At 43.3% G+C, this 27,213-nt stretch overlaps 1 protein-coding gene across 1 annotated transcript in view; it reads right to left on the bottom strand.

Moving 5' to 3' along the window:
• The window catches only part of ATP9A (ATPase phospholipid transporting 9A (putative)), a 62,594-nt gene extending 46,166 nt beyond the window's left edge, over positions 1-16,428 (bottom strand). The window contains exons 1-4 of the mRNA XM_035548342.2: positions 16,251-16,428; positions 7,301-7,445; positions 6,417-6,530; positions 2,919-3,027 (exon numbers count right to left, since the gene is read on the bottom strand). Of these exons, the coding sequence (XP_035404235.1) occupies positions 2,919-3,027; positions 6,417-6,530; positions 7,301-7,445; positions 16,251-16,318 (436 nt within the window). The 5' untranslated portion in view covers positions 16,319-16,428. The remainder of the gene's footprint in view (positions 1-2,918; positions 3,028-6,416; positions 6,531-7,300; positions 7,446-16,250) is intronic.
• Between the last annotated feature and the right edge of the window lie 10,785 nt (positions 16,429-27,213).

The following is a 27,213-nucleotide window of genomic DNA, read 5'->3' as shown; positions in this document are numbered from 1 at the left end:
ATGAACACAGAAAATACCTGCTGGCTCTGCATCACGCTGGCCTCCAAAAAGACTACAGTCGCTGCAATTTAGCAACTATATTCAAAATAAAAGGTTATCCGAAGAGGATTCTTCCTTCTCTACAAATAAAGCAGCTGCGTGAAGCTTACAAAGCTGAGCAGGAATTATGCATCACAAAGCCCCACGCACAGGAGCGATGCTGTGTGCCAGAGGCAGCTCCAAGCAGTGGGGTGCAGGCTGGCAGTGGGGCTGGAGGACCCCTGCCCCAGGACTCGGCACAGGCAAGCACACCCAAGGGAAACTGAGGATCCCGATCCAGGAAAGCACTCATATCTGTGTTTACCTCTGTCCTTATTCAAAACAGCATACAAGCTTGTGCTTAAGTCCCCCTGCCTTCATTTAGAGCAGAGAATGTATTTACAGCCCTGAGGTTGCGGTGGGAGGCTGAGGTTGAGGACTGGAAAACTATTCTCCAGTCACCTTAATGGCAGCTTAGTGCAATTACTCAGGGGAAATAAAAATAGCTTGGAGAAAGCTACAGCGATCCATTAGATCCATTATAGCCAATCTCCAAGAACAGCAGTGCTCAGCATCAGGCCTCACCTAATCTCTCCCCTCCTAAGCACTGGCTTTAGAGGTGAAACTATTGTGAGGCTTAGCCCAGCCAGCAACATTTTGGAGAGTTTTTGTGCACCCTTCTGCACTGCCCGTTTTCAGTACGGGGCTGTGCCAACCTCCTGAAGCATGAACTGTGCCATGCAACAAAAAAGGAAATGAGTCCTACCTGGAGATTTGTCAGCTGCATTGAAAATTAATGGTTAAGTTCAGTTGCTCTCAACTTACCCTAACTTTGGTACTAACTGCTTTTACTTCTGACCCAATGAAGCCCTTGCTCCAAAGCTTGCCTACATTTTCTTCTGTTCTAATAGGCACAAGCACACAAAAATAAAACACCTATCCTTTGCCCAACCATGTTGGCATCACAAGCTACTCCCACATTCATAGATAATTCTCAGAGGTGCTAAGGTTTTAATCAGTGAAAAAGTGGAGGCAGTGAGAGACAGAAAGTGGCTTTGCTCCCCAAGCCACTAGGCAATCAGAAATAATTTTCTGTATTTTTCCTACTCTAGGCTATACTGCTAGCATCTCATTACTGTTTCTACACCAAATGTGTGTTAAAAACAAAGTGGCTTAAGATTTTCAGCCAGTGCCCAGCTGCCAATCCTCCTTGGTTTCTTTCACAAAATTAGAGAAGTTAAAGGACGGGGGGGGGAGGGAAATCATTCATGGGAAACGTAATAGCAATATGAAAAGAACTAAAGGAGAGGTCAGGCCCCTTATAGATCATTGAATAGAATCCAGAAGGCAACTCTTTTATATTTTTAAATAGACGTAGTACACCCCTCTTGGATGGGGCTTTTGTTGGTTGCCAAGCATTTTAAGTGTTGTAGTAAGAACATGTTATTAAAGGGGGATTTAATATTCAGAAACTCAAATTCCCTAGTTTGGAGTTGTCTCATAATTCCTGGCATGTGAAATATATACAGCCTTAAGCAATTATGCTTAAAAAGCAGGCTTATTCTTAAACACGCAAGTGTTGAAAGCAGCGTAGTTTTAATACACCTAGTTCACTGCATCTTAATTCATGGGTATAAACTTTTATAACAAAGAAACTAGAAATGAAAAAAAAAAGTTGCTTAAATTCAGTTCATTCCCTTTTTAAAAACAAAACCCTGGCCTCACCCACATTGTCATGGTATTAGCAGCAACTCCACAGTGAGGCAGCATTCAATTTTTCAAATGAGAATTTAAATGTCTTTGTTAGGTGCTACCAAGTTGTAAACAGTGGCCAGAGCCAGTGAGCAGACACAGCTGATAGCAGCCTGGGGACTCTGAATTCCTCACTGCTGGAGAAAGTGGCTAAAGAAGATGCATACAAAAATACATGAGAAGATATTATCAATACTAAGGAACTACCTCAGTTGCTGCTAACAGAAAGACACAGAAGATGTGGTAACAGCAGACATGCACAAACTCTTTTAGCAAAGGACTTGCATTATGCAAGTCCCTGTCAGGTACAACCCAGAAAGAACTATGAAACTCAACTGGTATTGCATGTTCATTAAGGGACAGAATGTGTCAGCATGTCAAGCAAGTCGCCCTAAATATAACATGTGCACTTACAAGCTCCATCAGTATAGAGTACTTGTACTTAACTATGGTTTGCAGTATCTGTGCTGAAGGGGATCCCAGTATTAGACACTACAACACAGCCCACTTTCACCCCCTCATTAGCTGAATCTCCTTTTGCATAAGCATCTTCTGACAATTTCACAGTTTAATTTTTTAGTAAAGTACTTTTGCAAGTAATCTGATAATGTAGATCCTCCTCTCTTTTTTAGGCATACATTTGTTGTTTCCATTAAGGAATACGAAGTGCTACTTTATAGGAATCCTCCTTTATCTGTTTCTCTTCCCCACATGGTGACCAAGCAAAAACACATCTGAGGGGAAAGACAGATGTATCGTTACCAAAATGGAAAGGAAAGCAACAAAAAAAAAAGAATCCAAACAACGTATCTATTATAGCCCCACTCGTTTTCTTCCTACTATTGTGTTTGCCTCTCCTGCCTTCACCCATGCACCATTATGGAGCGCTTCTCTCATGTCACAGCTCTGCAGAAGGGAAACCTCAGCTGCTTGGAAATCCTCCCTGCCCAGGGGGCTGGCTGCGGTGAGCCCCCCACGCTGCAAGATGATGCTGGGCAGTTATTTGAAACAACTAAGCAGTGCAGCAGCCCTCTGCCTCCCCAGGAAAGCCCCCCAAAGCCCAGCGCCCGCTGCCACCCAGCCTGGCCAGCCCCAGCAACATGTGACCGAGCGGCGAGCCCTGGCCGTGCTGGAGCCACAGAGCCGACCTCTCGCTGTGAGCTTGCTGTAGATCTGCGAGTTCACTTCCTTGTCGCGCATGTAACATCTGATCTCCTCTGCGGCCTCTCGGATGACGGTAACAGCAAGTACAAATCCCTGAAAAGAGCACGGGAGGGGAAAGAGAATGGATGAAAAGGCCAGGAAAAAACACATCTGCCTCTAATAAGAGCGATGCATGATATTTATCAGCACCGATGTCAACAATCTGCATTTCCTTATCCTATTTTCTCTTGCTAAATCATTACAGTGATAGGTGGTGCTGTTCAGGACTCCTAACAGCAAATGCACGCTAGACCTGCCACTTAAGAAAAATGCAGTTGTGCTTTTCACCTTTACCGTGATGATCTGCCAGTACTTCCCAAGCCAATCTTTGTGCACTTTTTCTAAGTGTGAAAATATTTCATTTCACTTCACAGGTGAGTAACCACAACTGAAGGAGGTTACACAAGTCCAGTATAAGACAGAATCCCTCAAATCTCAGTTCTCCTTCCAAAATAGAACAATTACAGTTAATTTACCTAATTTGGCAATTTTTTCATATGCTTATATAATCTACATAAAGATTTAATATATCCCAGATTTTTACATATATATAAACATATATACACACATACACATATATAATGTGTCTGTACATTCCTGTGTACATATTCATGCTGGTAAACTGAATGCGTGTATAAGCACCTTAAACACACCGAGATGAAATACTCATTGTATAATTACCTATTTAGCTGATTAGGGATTTAGTCCTAGTTTTCTGTGGATGACTTCTGTGGAGGTCATTTCCTCATGTCACGAGGAAAATGCCCACATCACTCCCTTCACTATAAAAAAACTAACTTAATGCAAAATAATTCTTTATGAGACTAGTACCATGAAGTTATTTTTATTAGACACTATTCAGCTTGGACTCACTAAAAAGTGAAAACGCGTCTGTACAAAAGAAATATAAACTTTTTACAGCCTGTATTATACAAAATTGCAACCATGCACTCATTATCTCTGTCAACAACATGTGTGTTGCTCTTTCAATAACATTTAAGAAAATGTTTGTAAACATCAACCTATCCAAACTGAAGATTTGGCCAATGGGTTGGAATTTCCAACTTTAACTTCATTTTTAGAAAGAACAGCCGTGCACACACCTCCAAAAAAAGTTGTGTACAAGTTTTTAAGTCAGGCACAAAGAACTTGTGACCCTGAACTCCATGACCACTTCAGGAAAGTCTTGCTGCGTAGCGCTGCTAACAACACTACCCAAACCAGTCAGAATTCAAATTCTCACTTTTTTTTTTTTATTTTTAAATAAAGGAGAACAATGAAGAATGATCTGAAAGCTACTGAGAGTGCAAGAGAGCAGTTTCTGTAATTAATAAAGGGACTGAGATACACTTCACCTTCCTGCTCGTACAGTCCTATAATAAAACTAAATTTCATTAGTTCTAGTATATTCATAGTGTCAAAATGCATGACCTAGATCAGGGAAAAATAAAGTTAATTGTGAAATGCGATGCTGTATTTTTTGGCACTTTTTAAAAATGCAGAAATAAAGAAGATCTAAGCATGCAAATGACCCTTCAAAAGGGTATTATATTTGTCTTAATTAAATCTCTTTCCCTTATGGCCTTAAAATGAAATTTAAATATTATTCCCCTAGCCTTTCAGCTGCATCTACTGCCTTTGAACAACATATATACATTTGGGAAGAGACAATATTTATCAACTGGGAGGGAAAGTTCCTACAACAAATATAAGACAACATTTCTGCCATACAAAGAACAATGAGGATCACATGTGTAAGTCCGATTTTTCTGCAAGCCTGCCTGGTTTCCTTAACAAGAACTGCATGTAGAGAGTCGCAAGTAAGGCATTTAATTATTTTTTTTTAATGCAGGTATTCAGTGCTGCTTTCACAAACACTGAAACTAAGAAGACAAGAATTCAGTCTTTTCGGAGAAGCATTTCACCCCACTGTTCAGTATCACCAGCATGTTTTGCACCACCACAGAAGTTCTCTCATTATGGTAAGCAACAAATTGAGAAAATGAGCATTTCTCTTCCACATGCAAACTGCATTTGTGTGTTTACCTAGAAATTCCTATCTGTTTTTTTTTTTTTTTTTTTTTTTTTTTTAAAGTATTGGCTATTTTCAGCTTATGTTTTAGCTACTTAAAGAGTCTTTGAATAATAACCTCAAAATATTCCCACATGTTCAGTCTCACTATGCCATCACATATGTCATCCTATCCCCAGGACTCATACTAGCAGCCAGTAACGAACAAAGACCTTTCTTATGCTGCTTTCTGGCAACTCATATGCCAAACGCTAATTGCTCACCTGGCACAGACAATTCGCAGCTGCCTATACAAAACCCAGAAAGGGAGCTCCTGTGTACTTTATTTATAGGACAGGATCTTGGGAAAGTCGTGTTGAATTCATAGTGCAAATACAATTCTAAGCACATGCTCGAGAGAGAATTCAGTGTGATCTAGGCTTTGATACAAACAGAGTTTTAGAAGCAATGTCCTGAAGCTGCCCTTTTACACCTTTTCTGACTTTTGCCAGGGATTTCACTGTACTGGAAGTCTGAAAGGCAAGAAAAATTTTCTTTGCCCCTCCTCACCCTGCCTCAATTGAGCCATGGATTTTTACCACCAGCATTTCACAAAAGAGCAAACAAGTAGTGCCTTAAAACATTGTGCTTTTATAATCAACTTTCAGTTGATTTTGTGTCATTTCTTTAAAGTAAAAAAGATGCCTATCCTTGGAGGTTTTCAAAACTCAGTTAGATGAGTTAAACCAACCTAAGTTTAAAGACAGCCCTGCTTTGAGTTGGCAGTTGGACCAGAGGTGCCTCTGAATCAAAATTATTCTGTAACGCTATAAGCTGAAGCACAGCAGAAAAGATATTTACATAAAGAGAGAAATAATAGTTTAACTAGGATAAAAGCTGAAGAAAAAAAATACAGCTACCTCTATTTAAGCATTTACACGGTTTTCATTGGCTCATACAGCACATTTTAGAAATCTAACAAGCCCACACAACTATTCCTCATTACATCCTTTGACAGCACTGGAGTTTGTGCTTCAAAGCTGATTATTATTGATTTCCTTTGAACGCAGGTGAAACACATAGCTATCAAAAGAATAGGGTAAATGGTTGCAGGAAGCAGTGAGTATCTGCACCTTAAGCAAGTATGAGGCTGTACAAGTATGTTTATATATATTTTTATATATGGCTTTTATCTTAAAAAGACAACAAACAAGGTGAAGGCATAGTCCTCTCTCATCCTGGTCCTACCTTTACAAAACAAAGTTTAAAGCCAAAACAGGCATCTATCCTACAATACGTACAAGATAAGCCTGAAAGAGTAAGCTCACAACATGATTTGAAGTGTAGATTTACACCCTAGAAAAAATGCAGCAAAAAGAAATTGAGTCAAACACTGAAACTTTCTGGAATAAATAAACCGTAAACTACCCACCAGAGGAACCCAGTATGTGTAAAGTGCACCAAGCCTCATTTCAACGACAAATTGAGAGCAGGCCAACAGCAAGAAGTAAAGGTTGAAGAAGTATTTGAACTGGTTAAATAACACCTTAAAAAAAAAAGAGAAAGAAAAACATTATGGAGTTCAGAAGTTATACAAATTAAACTAAATCTGAAACATTTTTGCTTGCTCCTCTGGTGTCTAAATGCTCACTTACAGTAGTCTGGAAATTCATTGCTAAAGATCACCTTACTCTGCCTGTTGAATAACACTGCCATGTAGCTGGGCCTAAATCTTTAACACAAATAAATCATTTTGCTTTTAAATTAAACTTCTAACAATCCCCACTCTGCAAAGGGATGCTCACAGTAAACAGAAACATAACCAGCTACAGGATTTTTGTTTGCAAAATCATGCTGTAGACATTAGAGGAACCCAGCTAACTCAGAAAACTTGAGCATGGCTCTTTTTTACACCCAACCAGTCAGTGACTGGCTTCTGACTTTAAAAGCAGAGTGAACCAGACTTGTTTCTCCTGCTGCCACCAGAAGAATGCATAGGATGGATAATCCAGATGCTCCTCCCAGGAAGAGAGGACACCAAGGAGCCGCTGCTCATACCATGTGCCCAGGCTCCTCTCTCAGCATTGGCAGGGCCTCGGTGCAGGCAGAGTGGTGGAGCCCTCCTCACCACTTCATCCCACCAGGCATGGGTCTGTCCTGCTACAGCTCCCTTCAGCCTTTGCAGGAGGCCCACCAAACGCAATGTGAACATTATTCATTTCCTCCAGCTCCAGGCTCTGCACTTCCCTTCTGCAGAAGCCCTGAAATTGGGCACTGCATTGGGGTGGGATGAGAAGCAACTTTCTTCACACTTACCCCAGGGAGAAATGTAAAAAAGTTGTATTTCTGATTGTTGATAACATTGCGAGGGTATCTCTGGTCTCTCTTCTCTGGATGACCAAGCCAAACCGTACGAGGCCTTGGGTCTCTTCTCCCGCAGCATCTTAGGCACTCACAACACCTATGGAAGGAACATCTAACTTTATATCAAGAAGTAAATCTTTAATCCTGACTTACACACACGCACCCCAGACCCTCTCCACCAGCTGGGAAGAACATCTGAGGATTGCTCCTTGATCCATCACCAGCCACCTCTCATCTGCCAGGTATCCACCATGCTATGAGCATCTTCAAGCCAAGAGCTTGACTCCTTGCCAGCTGGAGCCCTGCAGACCTGCCTCACAGCTTGCCGGGCCACGAGCCAACACCTCAGGCAGGACTGGAGCTGGTACTGAAACAAAACATGGCCACAGAGCCATGCAGGCCCCAGCACCACGCTCTCTGTTCAAAATGGCAGCACTACAACCTCCCGAACCCCGAAAGAGTCATTGTTCTATTGTCACTGTTTCTCACTGAAAGCCAATCTCTTCCTGATCCCCCTTGTTTTCCTACCTTTTTTTCCCCCCTCTATTTAGAAATAGTCCTGTTGGATTTCATAGACATTTGGGAAAGCTACCACCAGCCAGACTGTGAACTAAGAGCTTCAGAGCTCTTGCAAAAAGTCTTTCCAGAAAACACTGCTAAGATCTGTCTTGGTTCATGGCACTGTAATGCAGAATTTTAGTTGAATACACACCTAACTAAATGAAAAAGTAAATAACTATTTAAGCAAGAACACAAAGTATTCAGCTCTTGAAGTTGTTGTCTTGCCAGAAAGATGCATGCAGCATGAGGAACAGTTTACAATTTACCACACAGAATGTGGTCTTCTACAAGAATAGCTTTTTGTTTGTTTGTTTGTCTGTACCTGCTGGATGCAAATAAAGAGAAAGAAATGTTATCAGTTAAGTAACTTCCTTCAGTACATAGGGTAATAAAAGTCAACTTTGCTTCCAGAAGTAATGAACAGGTCTCCTCACGTGTTTCATACACAGGTATTAACCTCACAAGGCTGACTTGCAGGAGAATTTCCTCATAAGCTTTTAAAACCATACAAAAGATATTATTATTAATTTTTTTCCCATAATCAAAGTACATTAACATTTTTCCATTTCAGGAAGAGTGGCAGATGAGCCCTGAAGAGGTGGGCTCTCCAGCCTGACCAACCTAGGCCATTTGCACAGAGCTGCCAGCAGACACGGGAAGGATGCTTTTCTCACTCAGAGCAGCTCTCAGACAGACGCTGACAGGATCGCAGAGCACTACATAGCACACAGTTGGTACTGGGAAATGACAAATTTTGGATGGTGCTGAATAGCTGCTTACCAGCTCCAGGTAAGCGAAACCCTCAATACCTGAGGACTTTGTAAACTGTTCGTTTGCTGAAGAGAAAACGCAGGTAAATCTGACAAAAATAAACACAGTGGGTAATGAGAACAGCTCGAAAGGCTAATAGTAATGATCACCTAGATCAAATTACTGGAATAAAATAATTGGAGATGCTTTGATGTTCGAGTATCTAGAAGAGGCAACTGACTTTCTACACTTGCAGCACCATTGCTGCCATCTCTGCTTACCTTTACGCAGGGACATTGCCTATGATTTGTAATATTTCTCAGTGAACTTCCATCATTGACAATTTGTCAGGTAGTATCATAAAAAAAATTTAAGTAACACCAGTAGCCCAAATATAACCCACTTCCAAAAGTTACACTTGCTCCTGAAACTATTGATTTTTGTCAAATACACAAACTTTTTTTTTTCTTGTTAAGAAAACTAAAGAGAAAATCCTTCTTCCCCACATGACTGTGTATAATACCCACATCAGAAAAGCTGTCACCAACATGGCACAAACAGTAAAGCTGGTGTTACACACTCCAATTCACAAACTCTACCCCAGCAATATATTTTAATAGCTTGGTAACTTTTATTTGCAGTTCCCTTTTGTGTTTGCAAATGAAGAGCTAAAACCAATAGTCGCTTTAAGAGAAACTTGTATTCCAATTTTAAACGAAAATGGTGAAAATGGTTGTGTTTGGATTGCAATAGAAAATTGATATGGTCTATAGAAAAAACGTATTTTCCCTTTTTTCATGATGGAGAAAACCACAGAAGATTAGCCTTGATTTCATGTTTTAACTACTGTGAATTTAGAATGACCCCTATGATAAAGCTCCAAACAAGGGGCTTTGCCCAAGGGAGCAAACCTGGTGTTCACACACCCGGTTTCATCAGACGTGCTTCCCAGCTACAGAGGGAGTTGCTCAGCCCTTCCAGTCAGACATCTGAAACCAGTTACCTTTGTTTATTTTTTTAGGTTGGGCCTCTTTTCAGGATCCTACTGAACAGCAGAAAGAGCTAGGTACCTATATTGTAATATTCACTATAGGATAAGGCTTTGACAGGGTACTACTAGAGTTTAATAGATAATTTACTTGTGCTGCTAATTTTTACAATGTAATATTCATCTGTAAGCTCAAAAAAAAAATCTAAATATCAGTGCAGATTTTCAAGCCAATATTTAAGTTTCCAAAGCAGACTTCCAGACATTTTAGGAAGTTCAATAACTTATCAGCCTGTTTCATCATGCATGTAAAATAAAATGACAAATGAACCCACAAGCTATGCAGAACATTTTACCTTTAGAAGAGTGTGCTCCACCCAGCTGTTTACATACAATTACAATGCTCCTAATCTTTTCTTTTCCAAATAACTATGAATTCAATACTTTGAAAACTAACACCTAGCACTGCAAAACTGTTTACAGTTGTGCTTTCCCAAATGAGATGGCAGCCAAGACTGCCAGCACCTGTGAAAGTATGGATGTACAAAGCAATTTCACAAAAGTGAAATAACCCCAAATTTAGCACATGTTCTGCAATCGAAGCCATGACCTCTCACAGCATTCCCACCACAGAGAAACCTGTTGCTGGAGGAATTTTAATTTCCAAATGATGTGTTACTATAAGGTTTGAGAATCAGTCTAAAAATAATGCAGTTCTAAGTATAAACAAGAAAGGGCATGGGAGAATCTGCTGTGTAAAATAACAGTTTTGTGAAATTCCTCCCTGGCTACAGTCACAGTTTTCACAACCTCCTGAATTACAGGGAAAGCCAACTGAAAACCTAATTAGACAAACAAAAGAAAAACTTCCTGCCTAACAAGTTTTTGAAGGCGATTATCAGTAGTATCAATGCTCAAGCAAAGAATATCCAGCATTTCTACCACAAAGTCTTCTACATAGCCTTTTAACACATGGTTCCTATGCAACGTAAAGGAATTTGTCCAAAAAAAAAAAAAGTCCAGCCAATGAAACACAGCGCTACAACCAGCAATAACAAAGTCGCATGTTGCAACAACTGCCGGGATGTTTACCAGCAAACCCAGGAATCCCGCTACCTCACTGCCTCACAGCCTCTTCCAGGGCGTGCAGTGCTGAGCTGGGAACTCATGCACCCGCAGCTGAAAACCCTGGCAGTACAAATGCTGATCTTTATCTCATATATTAAAGAAGATCCCCAAAGATAAATATATATATATTTTTTTTTTTTTTTTTAATGAAAGCATGTTGTCAACCCCAGTGCTGGCATTTAACTTTTGTCTATTCCCTAACCTTGTTTTTCCCTTTTGTCCCACCAACCGCCTGCACTCCGCCTGTTTTGCTGAGTGGGCTGAGCAGAAAGCCACAGCCCAAAGCCAGGGCTGGCAGGACTGCTGGTGGTGCCAGCTATCTCTGCACACTAATTGTGCAAGTGCCAGCCCACAGCCTGTTGCAATGTTAGAAATGGAGCTCTTGGCAAGGATACAGACGTCTCAAGAACAGAACAAGGTGCTCGTTCTTACAGACCGATGCTTATCTCCCCAACCTAAAAGATATTCAAGGGTCATCGTTTTATTTAACTCTTCGATGGTGTTTAAACTTCATTAATGAAGAATACATATTTAAGCTCATTAGTTCTGACTGAAAATCCTCCATACACCATATGTGATCCTTACAAACTGCCTTACACAAACAGAAGTGGCTGCAATGGCAGTTTGTGTTTTAACAGACCAATGGCAGGTTTCATCAACGCACCCAATGTCACGTGCAGGCAGGACAATTTCACCACCTGAATCCTTTTTGTCTTACATGTGCCGATGTTACGAAGTAAATAAACACCAGTTTTCATGGGCACTTTTATTACTGCACCGGGCTGTATTGGCAGAGCACGTGGGGTGACAGCACAGTGCTCACCCCTGCTGCACCGCTGCTGTGCATGTACAGCCGCCAAAGCAAAAACCCTAAAGCTGCTGAGGGCTTGCACCAGGGAAGAGATTGCCATGCTACGGTTGCACATTCCTCAATATGAAACTTGGAATACCCAGGTACTTGGATGACAGAACAGGGTTTCTATCAACAAAACAACTCATACCAAGTGCAAAAGGGGAAAAAGATGCAAAAGACTGATGGTGAACTTCCTAAGAAGCATTTCAGGCAGTCTACTCATTTCCCGGAGGAGAAGAGGGGAAGAGTAAACTTAACCTCAAAAAAACAAACAAACACACACACATTGTTTCTGGTGTCCAACTGAAAGGATTTGTTAATCAAGTACTCTGGGCACACACAAGCAAGTACATAAATGTACTTTCAGATTATCCTGGTGCTCATTAAATAAACCCTTTAGATTGGGGCTATCAGCGTTTCTACCTGACTTACTTGTTCTTCCCTTTAATAATTTTATTGGCCGTGCATAGCTCTGTGATCTACCATTTCTCTGGACACCATCCCTATTTTGGGGTATCAAGCTTAAGGCCCTATACTTTGAGGGAAGGGGCTGCTCAGGCCATCACGTTACTCCACAGTTTGTGTTCAGGGCAAGGTCAGTGTCACTGCAGGAAGCTGTCTGTTTCTTGTAGGAGACAATTATCTGCATTATTAGGAATAATAAAATATTTTTCCAGCAGGAAGTCAAGGGACTATATCCTTGAAAAGAGAAAAAGATTTTATTAAAGAACAGCTTACATCATTTCCTCACTGCTGCTCAGAGATACTGATAGAATTAGCATGCACTTTCCAGGAATAGGAATCAAAGTTACAGAAATGTGAGCAATTTTCTATAAAAGTTTAGGAATACGCATTTCTAAATATTTCTAAACATTTCTAAACATTTCTCCTACTCTGGTTTGCAACTGAAGTATGGGAGGACAGTATTGTAAGAGCTCCTGAAGTGTGGTGAATTAACAAACCACTGTATACCATGAACTTTATAAATGAGTATCTTAGAGAAATAACATGAAAAAGTGCATGAAGACAACTTATATGGGGAAGTTTATACAGCATCATGCCATTCACATTCTAAATCACAACTTGAGAAACAAAAAAAACACTCTAAAGTCACCAAAATCATTCAAAAGCATCTCTTTTTTGATGCGAGCAGCATCCTGAACTTTGAGTCCTATAGGTGATACGGCTTTTCATCTGCACAGGGATCTGAATGAACGTGAGCTGGTAAAGATCAGAAAGGTTTACTGTGTATTTCACATGGGAGTATATTCGGTTACAAAAATGCATTCTTAGTAATGATGTAAGAAACAATAATATGAGAGATTGACTGTCAGATGTCCAACTAACAGCCACTACACCAAGAGGCAGTTTTTATTTATAAATGTGTCATGTCTGACAGAGAAATATTTTAGAAAGAAAATTAAAAATGCTTATGAAAGCAAAACCTAATGAAAAAAGTGCCACATTTTCTTAATACGGTGATAGTTTTTGGTCAAATTACTGCTGAAGTTCCTCCATGCATTCAATCATTCCTACAACAACAATCACATTTCTCAGATGATGCTTCTGCGTTTCCCACAGGCAGTGCTGTTAATCCCCTGGCACCTTTAATATACAAACCCATCTCCTACATTTCATTATTGTAAAAGCATATGAAGAATTATCCATTAATTTAAATGAAAAAAGAAATCAGGGCTGTGCATGACCACCTCACGTCTTCACACACCTCCATGTTACCCAATGGGTGGGTGCCCTGTCTCAGGGCAGCTGGGGAAGGACAGGCAGCACTGCATCTCTGCAGCTCCCCCTGACTGCAGGCAGCCAGCCTGGCCCTGCCCTGGCACACCCACACGCAGGCAGGTGGCTGCCAGGAGCTCCCGTCTCTCTCTGTTGACTTTGAAATGGAATTTGCCATTTTAAACAGACCAGAAGAGCCCACATGCGCATGCTGGAAAGCTCCTCCTTCCCTGTCCTTCCCCCGTGTTTCTGGATCGAGGCCTTTTTCCATTGCAGAGGCAGCGTGAGCGCAGCAGTTTGCTGGTTTCAAAAAAAGCCTTGCAGGATTGTGGACTGAGACCATAAGCTATTTAGGGAAAAACTTGTGTCATGCACTGAACGGAGCATCTGGGGTGCTTCAGGAACTTGCAGCTCACTTCCCGTCAGAGCGCAGCCCCTGGGAAGCTCAGGCTCCCATGCCACAGCACCAGCAGTCCCATTAGTTAATGCTATCCTTCCTTCCTAACTGGCACATACTTCATAGTGGTTTTCAGAGTGCTGCAAAGCATTTGGATGAATACAGCTGAATTCAAGGAGAACACAGAGCACAGTCTTTGATTGTGGCCAGGAAGACCCACATTAAAGTTATGCTCAGGAACAGATAACCACTACTCCCACTGGTTTATTAAGCACATGCTTTCTCTCTTTGACACAGATCTCAGCTGTCTGGACCATTATTCATCTCTGCAAGACTACTGTGGGAGTTCCTCCCTGGCTTCTCTTCAAAATACGCTAGAGACTGAGGCTGTAATCAAAGCTGTGCTTGGATGACACCTGCCCCTGGCTGCCAATGGGAGAATTAGGCATTTGTTTCTGTTTTGCTAACACACACAAGGATTTCTATGAAGCCATTCAGTACAGGAAGAGAAATCTGTTTCCCACTCCAAAAGACCAAGCTAACAAAATCTGCCCAAGAACTTGTCCCCATTGGGGGAAAAATAGACACTCTACAAAGTGCAGTCAGGGCTATGTTAAGGTGAAGGCTTTCTAGGCTTGGTTACCACTGGGTTTTCATATGTATAAACGAAGGTGACTTTCAAGTGTCTTTGTTTGTGTTTTTCTCAGAGGAAACGGAAGTAAGAAGGTCTTGATTATGGCTTACGGCTCCCAGGACTCCATCCTGGATCTGACCCCAGGACCCTTCTCAGCTTGCTGGCTGATTCCTCCTTCAGTTGCTAACAGTATTTTGCATTTGCCTCACCTCAATGCAATCCAATCTATCATCCAATTGAATTACTGACCTATCACAGCCTACTGATCAGTAAAACAAGACAAGAGTTCCCAGGATGCAATCACGTCCCCAGACAGTTACTGCACCAAACAGAAAACCCAAATCCCAGTTACTCAGACTGCTAGTAAGAAAAATCCCATGTTCATCTTCCTTCACAACTTCATGCTGCCAAAATTTCTTACTAGCACAGGAAGCATCATCTCTGTGACTGCTCACTAGGTAAGGTCCATAACCAATGAACTGTAGCTTAGGTTAGATGAGGGTTATTTCGGTCAGACACTGCTAACAGGGGCTTGCTAGAGCTTGGAGCACTTTCTGAAACCAAATGATTCAAGAACCTTTGAGAAATTTCTCTGGCCGCTGCCTCCTCTCTCTGATCCCTTTCAATCACATCACCAAATTGAATGCCACGGTGGCTGCACCTTGTGGAACCTGTCCAGCCATGCATGCTACACAGAGGCTGGGGAATTATTTGCTGCATCACACATACCTCTCAGCTCAGCCTAGGCTGATGTGGCAACATCCGTGCCAGCTAATAGAAACAATGTTGATAATAAGGAATAATTCAAATAAACTACAGAAAACAACTTCCATTAAAGGAACCCCAATCAAAACCATCAACCAACAAAAAATAAACAACGGAAAAAGTAACAATTTCCTCTTGTTCTGACAGGTGTAATTTCCCTGGAGGTTTTGCTTTATTTTCCCATCACTCACCACATTTAGAAGCACACATGTCCAAGGCCTGCACAGCAATTCCTGACAGCCAGGTAACTCGGTACCCCGCACGCTCTGCTGCGTACAAACCAACCTGTCTGGCAGTGGGGCCATTTCCTACGCAAACAGTGTTCGAGGCTCATCACTCCTATTTAGCTTCCTGGGTGGAAATATCTGCATGAATACCCAGAGGCATCTCTAGGAACACATCCCACATTCGGAACGCTGCAACATCGCCGAGCAGGGACATTGTATTGCTATCACTGATACAGTTATAGCGCGTTTAGCCCTAGACCTTTGTCACGGATCCGCAAACACTGTTGCTGGGCCAACACTATCCCCAAGCAGAGGCCGCGGGCTGGGGCAGCAGCACCATTCCCCACCCCAGCCCCAATTCCCCACCCGACAGGGAAGCGACGGGGAGGGCTGGCGGGGGGGGGGGGGGGGGGGGAGACACACGGGGACCCCCGGGGGCTCTCGCTGCCGCCCAGCACCGCTTTGTCCGCCGGGCTCTGCGGGCTGCAGCAGCCCGGGGATGGGGATGGGGATGAGGGCAGGCCGGGCTGCTTCCTCCCCACGCAGGGACCGGCCGTGCTCCCCCGGCCCCGGCAGGAGCCTTCCCTCCGCCGGGCGTGCCGCGGCAATGGCGTCAGGAGCAACCTGTCAGCGCCTCCTCCTCATCTTCTTCATCCTCCTCATCCTCACCTCCTCCTCCGGGCTCGGACCAGGGCGCGGCGCCCCCCACCCACACCCCGAGCACAGGCAGCGGGCGGGGGGGGGGATGAAGGCAGCGGGCAGGAGGAGGATGAGGCCGGGGGAGGATGAAGGCAGCGGGCAGGGAGGGATGAAGGCGGGGGGGATGAAGGCAGCCCAGCAGCCGCCCCCGGGGAGAGCTCACCCGCCGCGGTGCTTGCTGTCCATCCGCTTCTTCTGCCGGACGGGCTGCAGCGGGATGTTGTCGGTCATGGCCGCGGCCGGCGGGGCGGAGCGGGGCGGGATGCGCTTCCCAGCAGCGCCTCGCTCGGCTCGGCTCGGCTCGCCGAGGGGCCGGGCTCGCAGCACGCAGGTGCCGCGCCCGCTCCGCCCGCCCCGCCTCGCCCCGCCTCGTCTCCAGCCTGCCCCCGGCCCGGTTCGGCCCGGTTCGGCCCCGGCCTGCCCCCGCCGCTTTACGCCGCCCCTTGCCTCGCCCCCTCGGGGTCCCGACCCTCGGCACCGCCGTGCCCGCAGCCGAGGCCCCCCCAGCGGGCAGGGGTGTGGGGGGCGCCCCGAGCCTGCGCCCACCTCGCACCCAACTCGTGCAGGGACCGGGGACTGTCACCCACGCGTGGCAATGCTCGCTTCTGGGTCCTGACCCGGATTTCCTCTGTAAATTCAGGCAGAAATTGTTCCGACATGTCAGCTCTGTTTGTGACTTCCAGTTTTTCTGTAAAAATCACTTAAATAAACTCTCCATCATAGCTGGGTGTACAAACCAGATTCCAATAACGTGCTGGATGGCAGCAGCTGAGACTTTGAAGAGATTTGTTTGTGCTTGGCCTGTGCGTGTTTTGTCAAGCAGGGACACAGCCACAGGCCTTCCCACAGCTGCTTCACGTTCCTGCCCCAGCCCAACAGGTCATCTGCCAGCTGCTCTGTCCTCTCCATTCATCTATCTTGCTTCACTCCACCTCTCCCATCTCCATTGCATTTTCCGCCTGCCATCTCCATATCTTCACATTCTTTGCCATAAACAAGGAAGCAAAGGAATCGTTGAAGACCCATACACCCTGTTCACCTGCAGCCCACACACCTTTCCTGCTGCTGACCTTGTTCTTCATTCACACATGAAAAACAAAATTCCCAGTGGCAAAGATGTATTTCATAATGAAGACTGTGAAGTGGTACTGTCGTGGTCCCATTTAAATGATGTATACATTGCTAGTGATGTTGTGAAAAAAAATGGGCAAGACAAATGCTCCTATACAACATCCTTTTTAAATGTTAAAAATATCTAGAAAGCAGCAAATAGGGAAGTCTAACAGGGCTAATGGTATCTGGTCAGCCACCAGAAATTGTGATGATAGCCTGGTGGAAGCTTGGTGAAAGTCAGCGAAGAAAACCAACAAGTGATTGAGAAAAATCTCAGTAATAAAAACAAAGAAAAAATACTTCAAATTCTGTAACCAGCGAGGCGATGGCTCCGTGTCCCGGTGTCACAGCTGGTCAGTGCAGATCCAGCCCGTACCCTTTACACATCGCTTCCTCCTGCTTCGTCGTGCCCCTGTACCACGTACCTCGCTGTGTGGCAGTGCTCTAAATCAGCTTGGCAAAGTGACTGCTTTTACAAAAAACATCTGTCTGGGAGAGTGCCATTATTTCTTTATTTCATATCCCATGGGAAGTTGGATGAGAGCACAGCCTGCGGGCAGCCGAGCAGCTCAGGGAGCATGCTGCTGCACCAGGACCTCACCTCCCAGGGAATCACAGCCTGGGTGTTGGCTATTGGCTGTAACCAAAACCTTGCCTGCACTGAGCACTGGCCATGCCCTAGGTGCTGACTGCAGCCAGCTGACGACAAGGTTATTGCTGGGTAAGAGCGCTCCGGCTGCCCTGGCCATTGCCCGAAGTTTGCTCCTGCCGCCTGCACAGCAAATGTGCTGGAGGCTGTTGTTTGTGTCAGTGTAGCTCCTTCCTGTTTGAAACCACAAAGATTTACACCGGTGCACCTCTACAGATGGAGGAAATGCCCAGCGCAGATAAGGATCGTATAAAACAGAGCTACGTATCCATCGCAGCCTCTTACACTGCAGTCCTGGTCACTACAAAATGTGAACCTCTTTCTAGGGCAAGGCCAGCTTTTCCTCTTCCATTGGCAGGCTGGTGGCAAAACCTTTCCCTTAATGAGTAACCTTCCTGGAAATGTTCACTGGGCAAAAACTCAGTGCCTACGCACGCATGCAGCTGTGCCATGAACACATGCGATGCCACTCTATGCTGCCCGGGCTGCTGGCACGCATCTGCCTGCACGGCTGCTCCAAGCTGCTCGTGTTGCTGCCCAGCTAAAATGCCACAATGACAGGGACCAAGAGCAGAGTGTGAGTAACCCACGTGTAAGTTCAAAGTGTACGTTACTCACAGTCTGTACTTTCCTGCCACATTTCATCTTGGGATCCTGGGTGAGAAAAATACATGATAAAAATGATGAGTCTCATTATTAAGCAGCAGCATGTTGTGTATAGTAATATAAAAACTATGGCATTTAAATGACAGTCTTTAAAATACCAGTTAGAGACAAAATGTATGTATTCTGAAGGATGCAGCACCTGTCCCCAAAGCTAACAACATGCACCCTAATCCTTCAGTGCCACGTTCACATCCTACAGTGTGGTAAGTCCTATTTTCAATGTGAAATATTTGAGAAAGTCATGTGACCTGCCATTTTGTTGTTCAAAATTATTTAATGACTTCTTTATAATACTAATATTTAATTTCTTAAATAATTTACTAGTCTTTTATGAATACTTATTTGCAAAAATATGAGCGATTCTTCTCCTAGAGAAGGAACAGAATTGCTTTGCAAGAACGCAGAGAAAAACATGAGTAGAAGACATGCATAGTGGTATCACAAGTGCTAACTCTTAGATCTTGTGCTTTTTTTTGGTGGAAAGTGCCTAACATCAGAGTGATGTAGACTAATAACACTTAAATGAAAACTCTGATTAGCATCTCACTAATGGTGTAATTTCATCTACCAAAAAAACATTTGTTAGCATAGCATACACCAAATAGGTAGAATATTTTTTTTAAGATGAGAAGTTCTCACGCAAGAGAAAAAGAAAAAAAAAAGGAAAAAGAAAAGGAAAAAGAAAAAGAGAAGAAAAAGAAAAAAAAAGAAAAAAATAAAAAAAGGAAAAGAACAAAAAATAGTGAGCCCCATCAGCGTTTCTGGGTAGCTCTGTTTGATTTCCTGTCCTTGCTGAGTTCTAGCTCAGGTCATACTACGGATTACAACAGCACAAAAACTGCAGTTGTCATTTAATTTTTTTCTGTACAGTTGCAGCAGTCATCCGGACGTTTTGTAACGAGGACATTTCAGCAATGTAATTAATAGTTATACCAGTTTCAGGCACCACCACTGAGACCGTTTAGGTAGATATTTTCAGTGCTATTTGAGCTAGGGAAGTCTTATGCCAAGAAGATCATACTGTATTTCAATATAGTAATATCATGTTTTAATTTCTTACTTCTCAATCTATCGTTTTTATCCACTCATGGGGGCAATAGAAATAGAAGTAGAAATCCCTTCTCCTCCTACAGACATTTCAGCTCCTGAAACCCATTTGCTCCGTTTTTCTCATATTCAACTGCAGGAATAAAAAGATATACATATATTATTTTTTTTCTTTTAATGAGAGAAAATATACAATGATAGAATCCACTTCAAATGATAATGTAATAAAAGGAGCAACTGCAGCACCTAAACAGGATGTTTTATGTAACCAAAACTGTCACGAATGTTATCACCATTGCCACAAAACCACTGGCCCAATGCTGTGACTGGCTAAAATGATAACCATAGCCTCAAGCCTTTAGTCTCAGTCTGTATAATAAATAAAACTTCTCAAATATCAGTGTTACTTGTTCTGAGGTGAAAGTGGCACTGAATTTTAATGTTGCCAGCATTCTTTTTTAGCACCACATTTTGGCCCTTGACACCTGTGTGATTCAGGACAGAAATGAATGCCATCGCTCCTTTACATGGAGTAGATAAAGGGATGCACAGCCAGGTTTACACGTACCTGCATAATCAGCTAGTATGAATGTGGCAAACAGTGCCAGAAATCAAGCAATTGTGATTGTGCAGTCTGCAGACTTGCTCCCACAGCATCTCAGGATTCAAACAAGCTTTCAGAGCCTTCCTTATGGGCACTCTCATTTTCTGCCCTGTGTTGTGATGTGTTTGATTTTAGTTAGAAAATCACTGTGAACAATCTAGACTAGCCTGTAGCACAGTGGACTAAACCCACTCCTTGATATATTTCTTCTGTAGCATTAGCCTTGCTATAGAGATTTTGCATCAGATCTCACCATTCATGGCAGGTACGTGCTCCCCTGATTCCCAAACCTTTCATTTGCCTGTTGAGAAGGAATGTCCAAAGGAAAGCCTCCAGTCTAACTTCTCAAGGCTTGTTAAATCAAGTGAAATAAAGCCTATTTTGGTTTCTCTGATGACACTGGCTCATTCAGTTGATGCTCTATTTTTGCAAGCAGAGAATTTGACAACTGCTAACTAAAAGAAGCTAATTTGTTTTTCATATTTTAAATCATTATCTATGATTTGTTAACTTTTTTTTTTTCCCCAAGTGATTAAATGAAGACCACAGCAAACAGCTTTTTTTTTTTTTTTTTTTTTTTTCCCTGCATTCTTTGTTGTAGAGCCAAATCTGGAGCACTTGGTCTCCTCTGGGTCTGTCCTGTAGGCAGAGTTCATCTAATAGTGCCGGTGTTTTTGTCACTGCACATTACAGACCCTGTTTCAAAAACAGAAATCGGAAAGTCCAAGGTTGAGCCCCCATTTGTAATGCAAAGGGCTGTACAAAACTGCCAGGTGGTTGATTAGAATGATTTAGCATCTTTTCCCAGAGCAGGCAGTGCAAGCACACTTGTTTTGCAAGTGGGATTATATTTTATGCCCTGAATAGTCATGAGTCTCTTGTGGTCTGCCATTCAAGTTTGTGAAGACAAGTGAAAGTTCAGTCTGGCAAAGAACAGCCTGCGTACATGACTGACTGCCCACCGATGCCTAGATCATAAAAGGAATAAAGTTAAAATAACCTGATCATTTCAGTCCCCTTTTCTAACAGCAAATGCAAACCAAGCGCTGAGAAAGCAACATAATTTGTATTAAAAATTATTTTACACAAATACTTTAGATTCCAAATGCTTTGAACCACCTGTACATTGAGAAAAATCAAGCAAGCCCTTACTGTAGTGCTTCTCCGTTTTTGGAAGAGAGCCTTCCTGCCTCATCCCTTTGCCCTTCTCCCCTACTTCTCCATTACCCCGTCACACAGCACTGCCACCTCCTCTTCCTCGCGACTCTGCATCCGCTGCCTGTGACCCCAGCTGCTCATCCACAGGTGATGCCTTCACCGAGTGTTTCGCCAGCCCTCACGTGGAGCCAAGTCTCTACCCTCCACCAATTAAAGAACATGTGAATAATAAGCTCTTACAGGGTGGTGCCTAAATTCCTCCAAGCAGCAAGCCCTAGTGCCAGTTCCCCACTCAAACCATGGATGTTAGCTTGGGCGGCACATTTACAGATTGTACTCACTACCTACTTAGCACAATATGCCATAGATTTTATTCAATTTTGGTTGCATTACTAAATAAATGATGGAGTCTTTTATGCATAGGACTCCTGTGTTTTCACCTGATGAACCCTGTAAAAGGTCACAATAATACTTGACCTTTTATATGCTGAAAGAGCAATACAGATTCGGGACTACATTAGCTTTTGCTTATTTTGTTTATTGCTTCCCTACCCACACCCACACCCACACCCAAGTATCAAATTATAGGTAATTCTGACATCTAAGGAGATGGCTCATGTGTAACTGGTTGCACAAAATGCCAATGATTCCACAGGCAACTCAAATTGTAACACTATGCTTTGTACCTATTATTACCTGTTTCACAACTGCATGTTTTACAAATACCAGGATGCGCCTTCTGAGTCTGAAAACATAACCAAGTGCAGATGATATTTTCAGCTTCGTTTCGGAGCTGTGCATGCAGTGGCAGCATTTGCAAGGCAGGCAGGAGTGCAGAAGCAGGGACTGGGTTGCCAGGGATTTGCGAACTCGCCAGTGTGTAGAAGCTGTGCAGCAGGCAGCCCGTACGCTGCGTGCCTTCCCCATGCTGCTGATTCACAGATGAGAAGGAAACAGGCAGCTTCGGTGAGGTGAAACATCACCCTTGCGAGGCAGCACTGGGACAGACGCGGGCTATTGCCTTCACTCAAAACAAGAGCAAACATGCAGGAACTGCCTGCTCCTGGGGGGCACCGGCTGCACACGCACGCCGTCGTTGCCAGGAAGGAGCGTTTCTGTAAGAGAAATGCAAACGTGAACAGGGATGCCAAAGCAGGAATCATTAGCAATATGGTATCCATGTACATGTGCCCTAAGCCTACATGAGATGCATTCATCTTTTAAATTTATCTGTCAAGCGTCTGAACTCAGACAAGACTACTGCAATTAACTGGCAAGTTAAACACTACCAGATTATAATGCACTGTTAACACCTGCATCTCTGATCTGCACGGATGGCTTTGATATTATTTTTTCTTTTGACAAGTGGGCGATAGCGGATATCCTTTAAGCCTATATTTAATGAAGGCCTCCATAAATCCATCAACACTTGCTAAGGGAAACTACAATAAAGCTCATACTGCCATAGGCTCTGTTATCGAGGGAACATTTGGCATTCTCGTAATGAAGCTGCAGAGCAGATACTTTTCATGTTGAGCTGAGGAAGTGCAGTATTTGTATAGGATCTTTTTCTTCCCTGCACAATTATATGTTGTAGATCAAGAGGAAAACCCCTCAGTACCTAATTTTCAAAACAAGAATATTGTCAAACTGCCATTCACCCAGGATGGCTGTTGAATATAAGAAACAAAGAAAGAAAAAGGTGCTGATTTTTAGAAAAATAAACACACATTTCATTTTGTTAGCTCTTGAAATGATTTTAGTATTAGCTTTATCTGTTTTATAAGCTCTCACCATACTGATTTTTATTTGTTACACATGCTGTGGGTGCGATTAAAAATAAAAAAGTAAAGCTTTAAACTGAGAATAAATCAATATTTGTTTTACATTTTATGTTTGAAAATTTTACGAAAATTATGTACCTGAAGTGGTTATGTCAGTTTGAAAGAACTGATAAGAAGAACAGAGGAATTGATCATGAGGAAATTGGATTTTTTCCAAATCTGGACATCATGAGCTGAGAACATGTACAGAGATTCAGGTACCTCAAACCTGCAAATCATTTGAATGTCTGCTTAAGAACCTAAGAAATCAAACTGGCTTCCCCAAAACAACTAGTGTGGCCAAAAAAAATTATACGCTTGGTATTCTGAACATACAGACTGTGTAGGGACATTATTTTTTCTGAAGCAAATTTGCAAAGCCCCAGGAATGTAAGGGGCTGTTAAGCCAATTCAGTTAACTTGATTAAAAAGCGTCCTCTGTCATCATGTCCGTGGGATTGCAAAGCCATTGAGGATCTGGGAAGATAATATCCATGAAAGGTTTCTGGATAGATAGATTCTGCCTTACTGCACTAAGAATGCAAGTTATTTGTCAGACAGCTATCAGCCCCATGCATTCCTCCTGCACCACCTTCCTGTTCACCACGCACCACGTTTTGTGCAGCTGGCCCTCAGCTTCCCATAGTTTCATAAACCAGGTGCTTTGACTTTTGGTCAGCTCACAGCATTAATTTCGTTTTGAAAGCTCAAATGAGCTGACTGAAGTATAGACAAATGGCTGAGACCAGCTGTAATAAAAATGGTATCTTATTTATGCTCTGCATCATATTTGCCCTTAAATCTATCTAAGCAAAAGCATAGAATCATCTTTACACAACAGTTATCAGTTTTCCAAAAAGGCTTTTTTTGTGTTGTTCAGTGTGTCTAGCTCAGCCAGACTGGGAGGGAATACAGAAGCATCCCGACACACCGCCAGCACTCCCTGCGGTATCTACCTACCGAAGCCAGCCCTTGGCATCTGCGAGCAGCCGAGGAACATCTCCCTGAAGGCAGGCAGGCAGGCTTCAGCTTGCTCACTTTCCCTCCTCCAGCAGTCCCTGAGCGGGCATCAGTTTGACAGCAAACTTTCAGCAAAGATGGTTTTCACGCTTCCAAGTGCACAGAAGCAGTGACTGTGCTCCCTGTTCAGAGACACAAACACTGCCTGGGTGCGTTTGTATTCCTCGCCCTGCTTGAGGCTGTGGTGTTTAGGTTTCACCCCATTCTTCCCTTTTGCTTTTGTAGTTCTAGGTATTGTGTTGATGTCACAGACAGTACCCCTGATTTTCCCTCACATATTTATATTCTACATTGGGAAAAAAAAAAAAAAGGTGTTTTCTAAGTAGAGTGACTTTCCAAGTTCCTCTGGCTATTTGAATGAGGAAGGACTGCAACAACCTCTAAAGACAAAAGTGCATGAGGTGACAGGAATTTTCATTACTTATAAGGATCCTTGCTTAATACATAAAATAGTCAGCTCAATGTATGTAATAGGCAATATATGTAACAGTCACGGTAGTGCTCCTCACACAGTGGTTTCAAATGGGTACTTTTAATTATATAAAATACCGCTAGGTGCTCTGAGTTTTACTTGGTTTGTTTTTCAGTTTTCTTTAGAGAGAGGCTTTTATACAAGCTTTTAATAATGTCTGGATTTTGCCTAAACAAAGTATTGGAAAATAAGACACACAGTGAAATCCACCTGTTCTCATTCTGAATTGAGACATTTTCTGCACAAAGTAATTTAATCAAATAAGTTAAGCTTTGGGCTGCAAGATGTGACAGCCAGAGAGGCTAATAAAGAACTGTGAAAGCAGAGGGATGCTGCATTGGATTGGCTGGGATGGCCAGCACATAATTCAGTTATAATAGGCTTTAAAAAGCATGCTTTCCAATAAATCAGCATCTGTCAGACACCTTCTGAAGTAGCAGTGGCATTAACAGAAGTCAGAATGCTACCAAAAATACTACCCTTTATAGCAATTAACTAAAAGTTCAGAAAATAGAAAACACAACAACAAAACAGATTATATTATAACATGCAGGAGTGTGGAATTGATGGTTCCATTTTCTGCTTCCGAGTTATGTTTCCTGTCCTGCTGGGTGTGCAGTAAGAGACACTTTTCTAGGTCAGTGATGAATGTGAGATGGAGCCAAACGTGAGTCCAGCGCTCGCCCATGCAGCACCAAAGCAGAGCACTCGTGGCAAGCAGGGAGGCTGCAGGCAGCACACACAGGAGCCCTCGGAGCCCAACACAAGAGACTGAGAAAGCCTCAGCACTGGAGCAGGAATTGGATCACAAACACTAACAAAGCCTTCTGCCTAAATTGTTATTTCACTAACACAGGACGTTGTTTTTCCTAATTCCAAATGTACTACAAACTCTGCAATAAGAACAATGGTTTTCAACAGGAAAACATTACAAATGAATGCAATACCCATCCCCTTTCCTTCATTTCAGCTTCTCTGCCCTCCCAGTGGCTCAAGCACCTCAGCCTCTGTGGATCCAAGCTCCTTGGCCATTCCTACTTTGCTCCAGGTTGTACTTATCAGCCCTGAGGAGGCTCCTGCCTCCCCACTGCCAGCTGCTGGATCAGCTGTCGCTGAGGTCAGCCTGGAGAGCCACTTATTTACGTGGTTTAAAGACAATCTTGCCCCTTGAAGCACACACTGACTTTTTGGAAACTTTTGGACAAAAGGGATAGGTCAAGGGAAACATTTCTCTAGAGGAACAGAGCCCATATATTACAAACCTAGTGCACTCCACTTCTTTCAAATCAATGCAACCTGCAAGTTCAAATTTAACCTTTTAAATAAGCCAATTTTACCTTAGCTCACATGCATAAGTATGCTGCTTTCAACAGCACAGCCAAATCCTCTATGCAATGAGCTAAGCAAGCACTAACAAACAAGAACAGGAGAATCCTTCAGGCAAGAAGAGAGGCTGATGAGCAGAGACAGTACACATACCGTGCTCAGTCTGCTCTCACACCAGTGTGGCTTTATTAGCTTCAGTAAACTTGTCCCTCATTTACAACAACATAGCGAAGAAAAGAATCAGCTGTCTATTTTAATTGTGAAGTGTTGCTTTAAAGCATTCCCACTTGCCAGTGGGTGAGCTCCAGCATGCTGAGTGGTTAGCATGGGTTCAGCTCTTGTGGGCAGGACAGCAGTTAACTCCCAGCCCTGTGTGCTCGAGAAACGCAGCCTCTGGTGCCACCACATATAGCAGAATTACCCCAAACTCTGTTGCACCAACTGCTTTCTGCATGGTGACAGTCAACAGAAAGGTCCCAGCCCTTCTTCAGGTCCGGTGATAAGAGCCAGGGCAAGTGCTCCAGCCCCTAGCACCTTCATCACCCAGCTGCGAGATCCAGCTGCAGGCACAGCAAGAGCTTGATACCATGGCCTGAAGGGTAAATCCCCACAGCAGTGCTTGCCAGGCCTCCTTGTTCATTCTCACAGCCATCCGCCTGGCTGTAGCAGGTCCCAGCCACATCCACCCTGAACCCTGGGCAACCACAGGCTAGGGAGAACTATTTGCCAAAACTCTTGCCCTGGTTTCTCAACAAAGTACCCCGTTAGTTCATCTAGAGCAGAGCTTATGCTTGAACTCCTTCCCACTCATTTTGCCTCAATTTCCCACCTGTTCACCAATATAATTTAAGACAGCAGAGATTCAAATACACATTCTTATAGAGGGTAATGCAAAGACAGTCAGAGCCCCCATCGTGGTAAAGCTGCAATGACAGCTTGCTGTCATGGGACATGCTCAGAAGCTGCGTTGAACAAGAGACCCCACGTCAGGATCCACGTGAATGAGTACACAGCCAAAGCTACTACAGGGCAAAGCCCCAAGATGGCAGGTTGGGTTGTCTTCCTCCTAGCACAGCTGTTTTCTCCTGCTGTCATATTTCCATGGCATCATGACACCACTTTGTATCAAGCCTTTATTAGAAGCCAGCCTTGTTAATACAGCCTTTAGTGAAGTGAGCCCCCCCTTCACACTACCCCTGGTTGGCCCCTGCTAGAAATCAATTTCCCTGTTAGTTCACAGTCAAAAGA

This window comes from Cygnus atratus, chromosome 16 (assembly GCF_013377495.2).
Source record: "Cygnus atratus isolate AKBS03 ecotype Queensland, Australia chromosome 16, CAtr_DNAZoo_HiC_assembly, whole genome shotgun sequence".
Lineage (NCBI taxonomy): Eukaryota > Metazoa > Chordata > Aves > Anseriformes > Anatidae > Cygnus > Cygnus atratus.
Note: the sequence above shows the minus strand (reverse complement) of the source record. Positions and strands in the feature narration are given on the sequence as shown.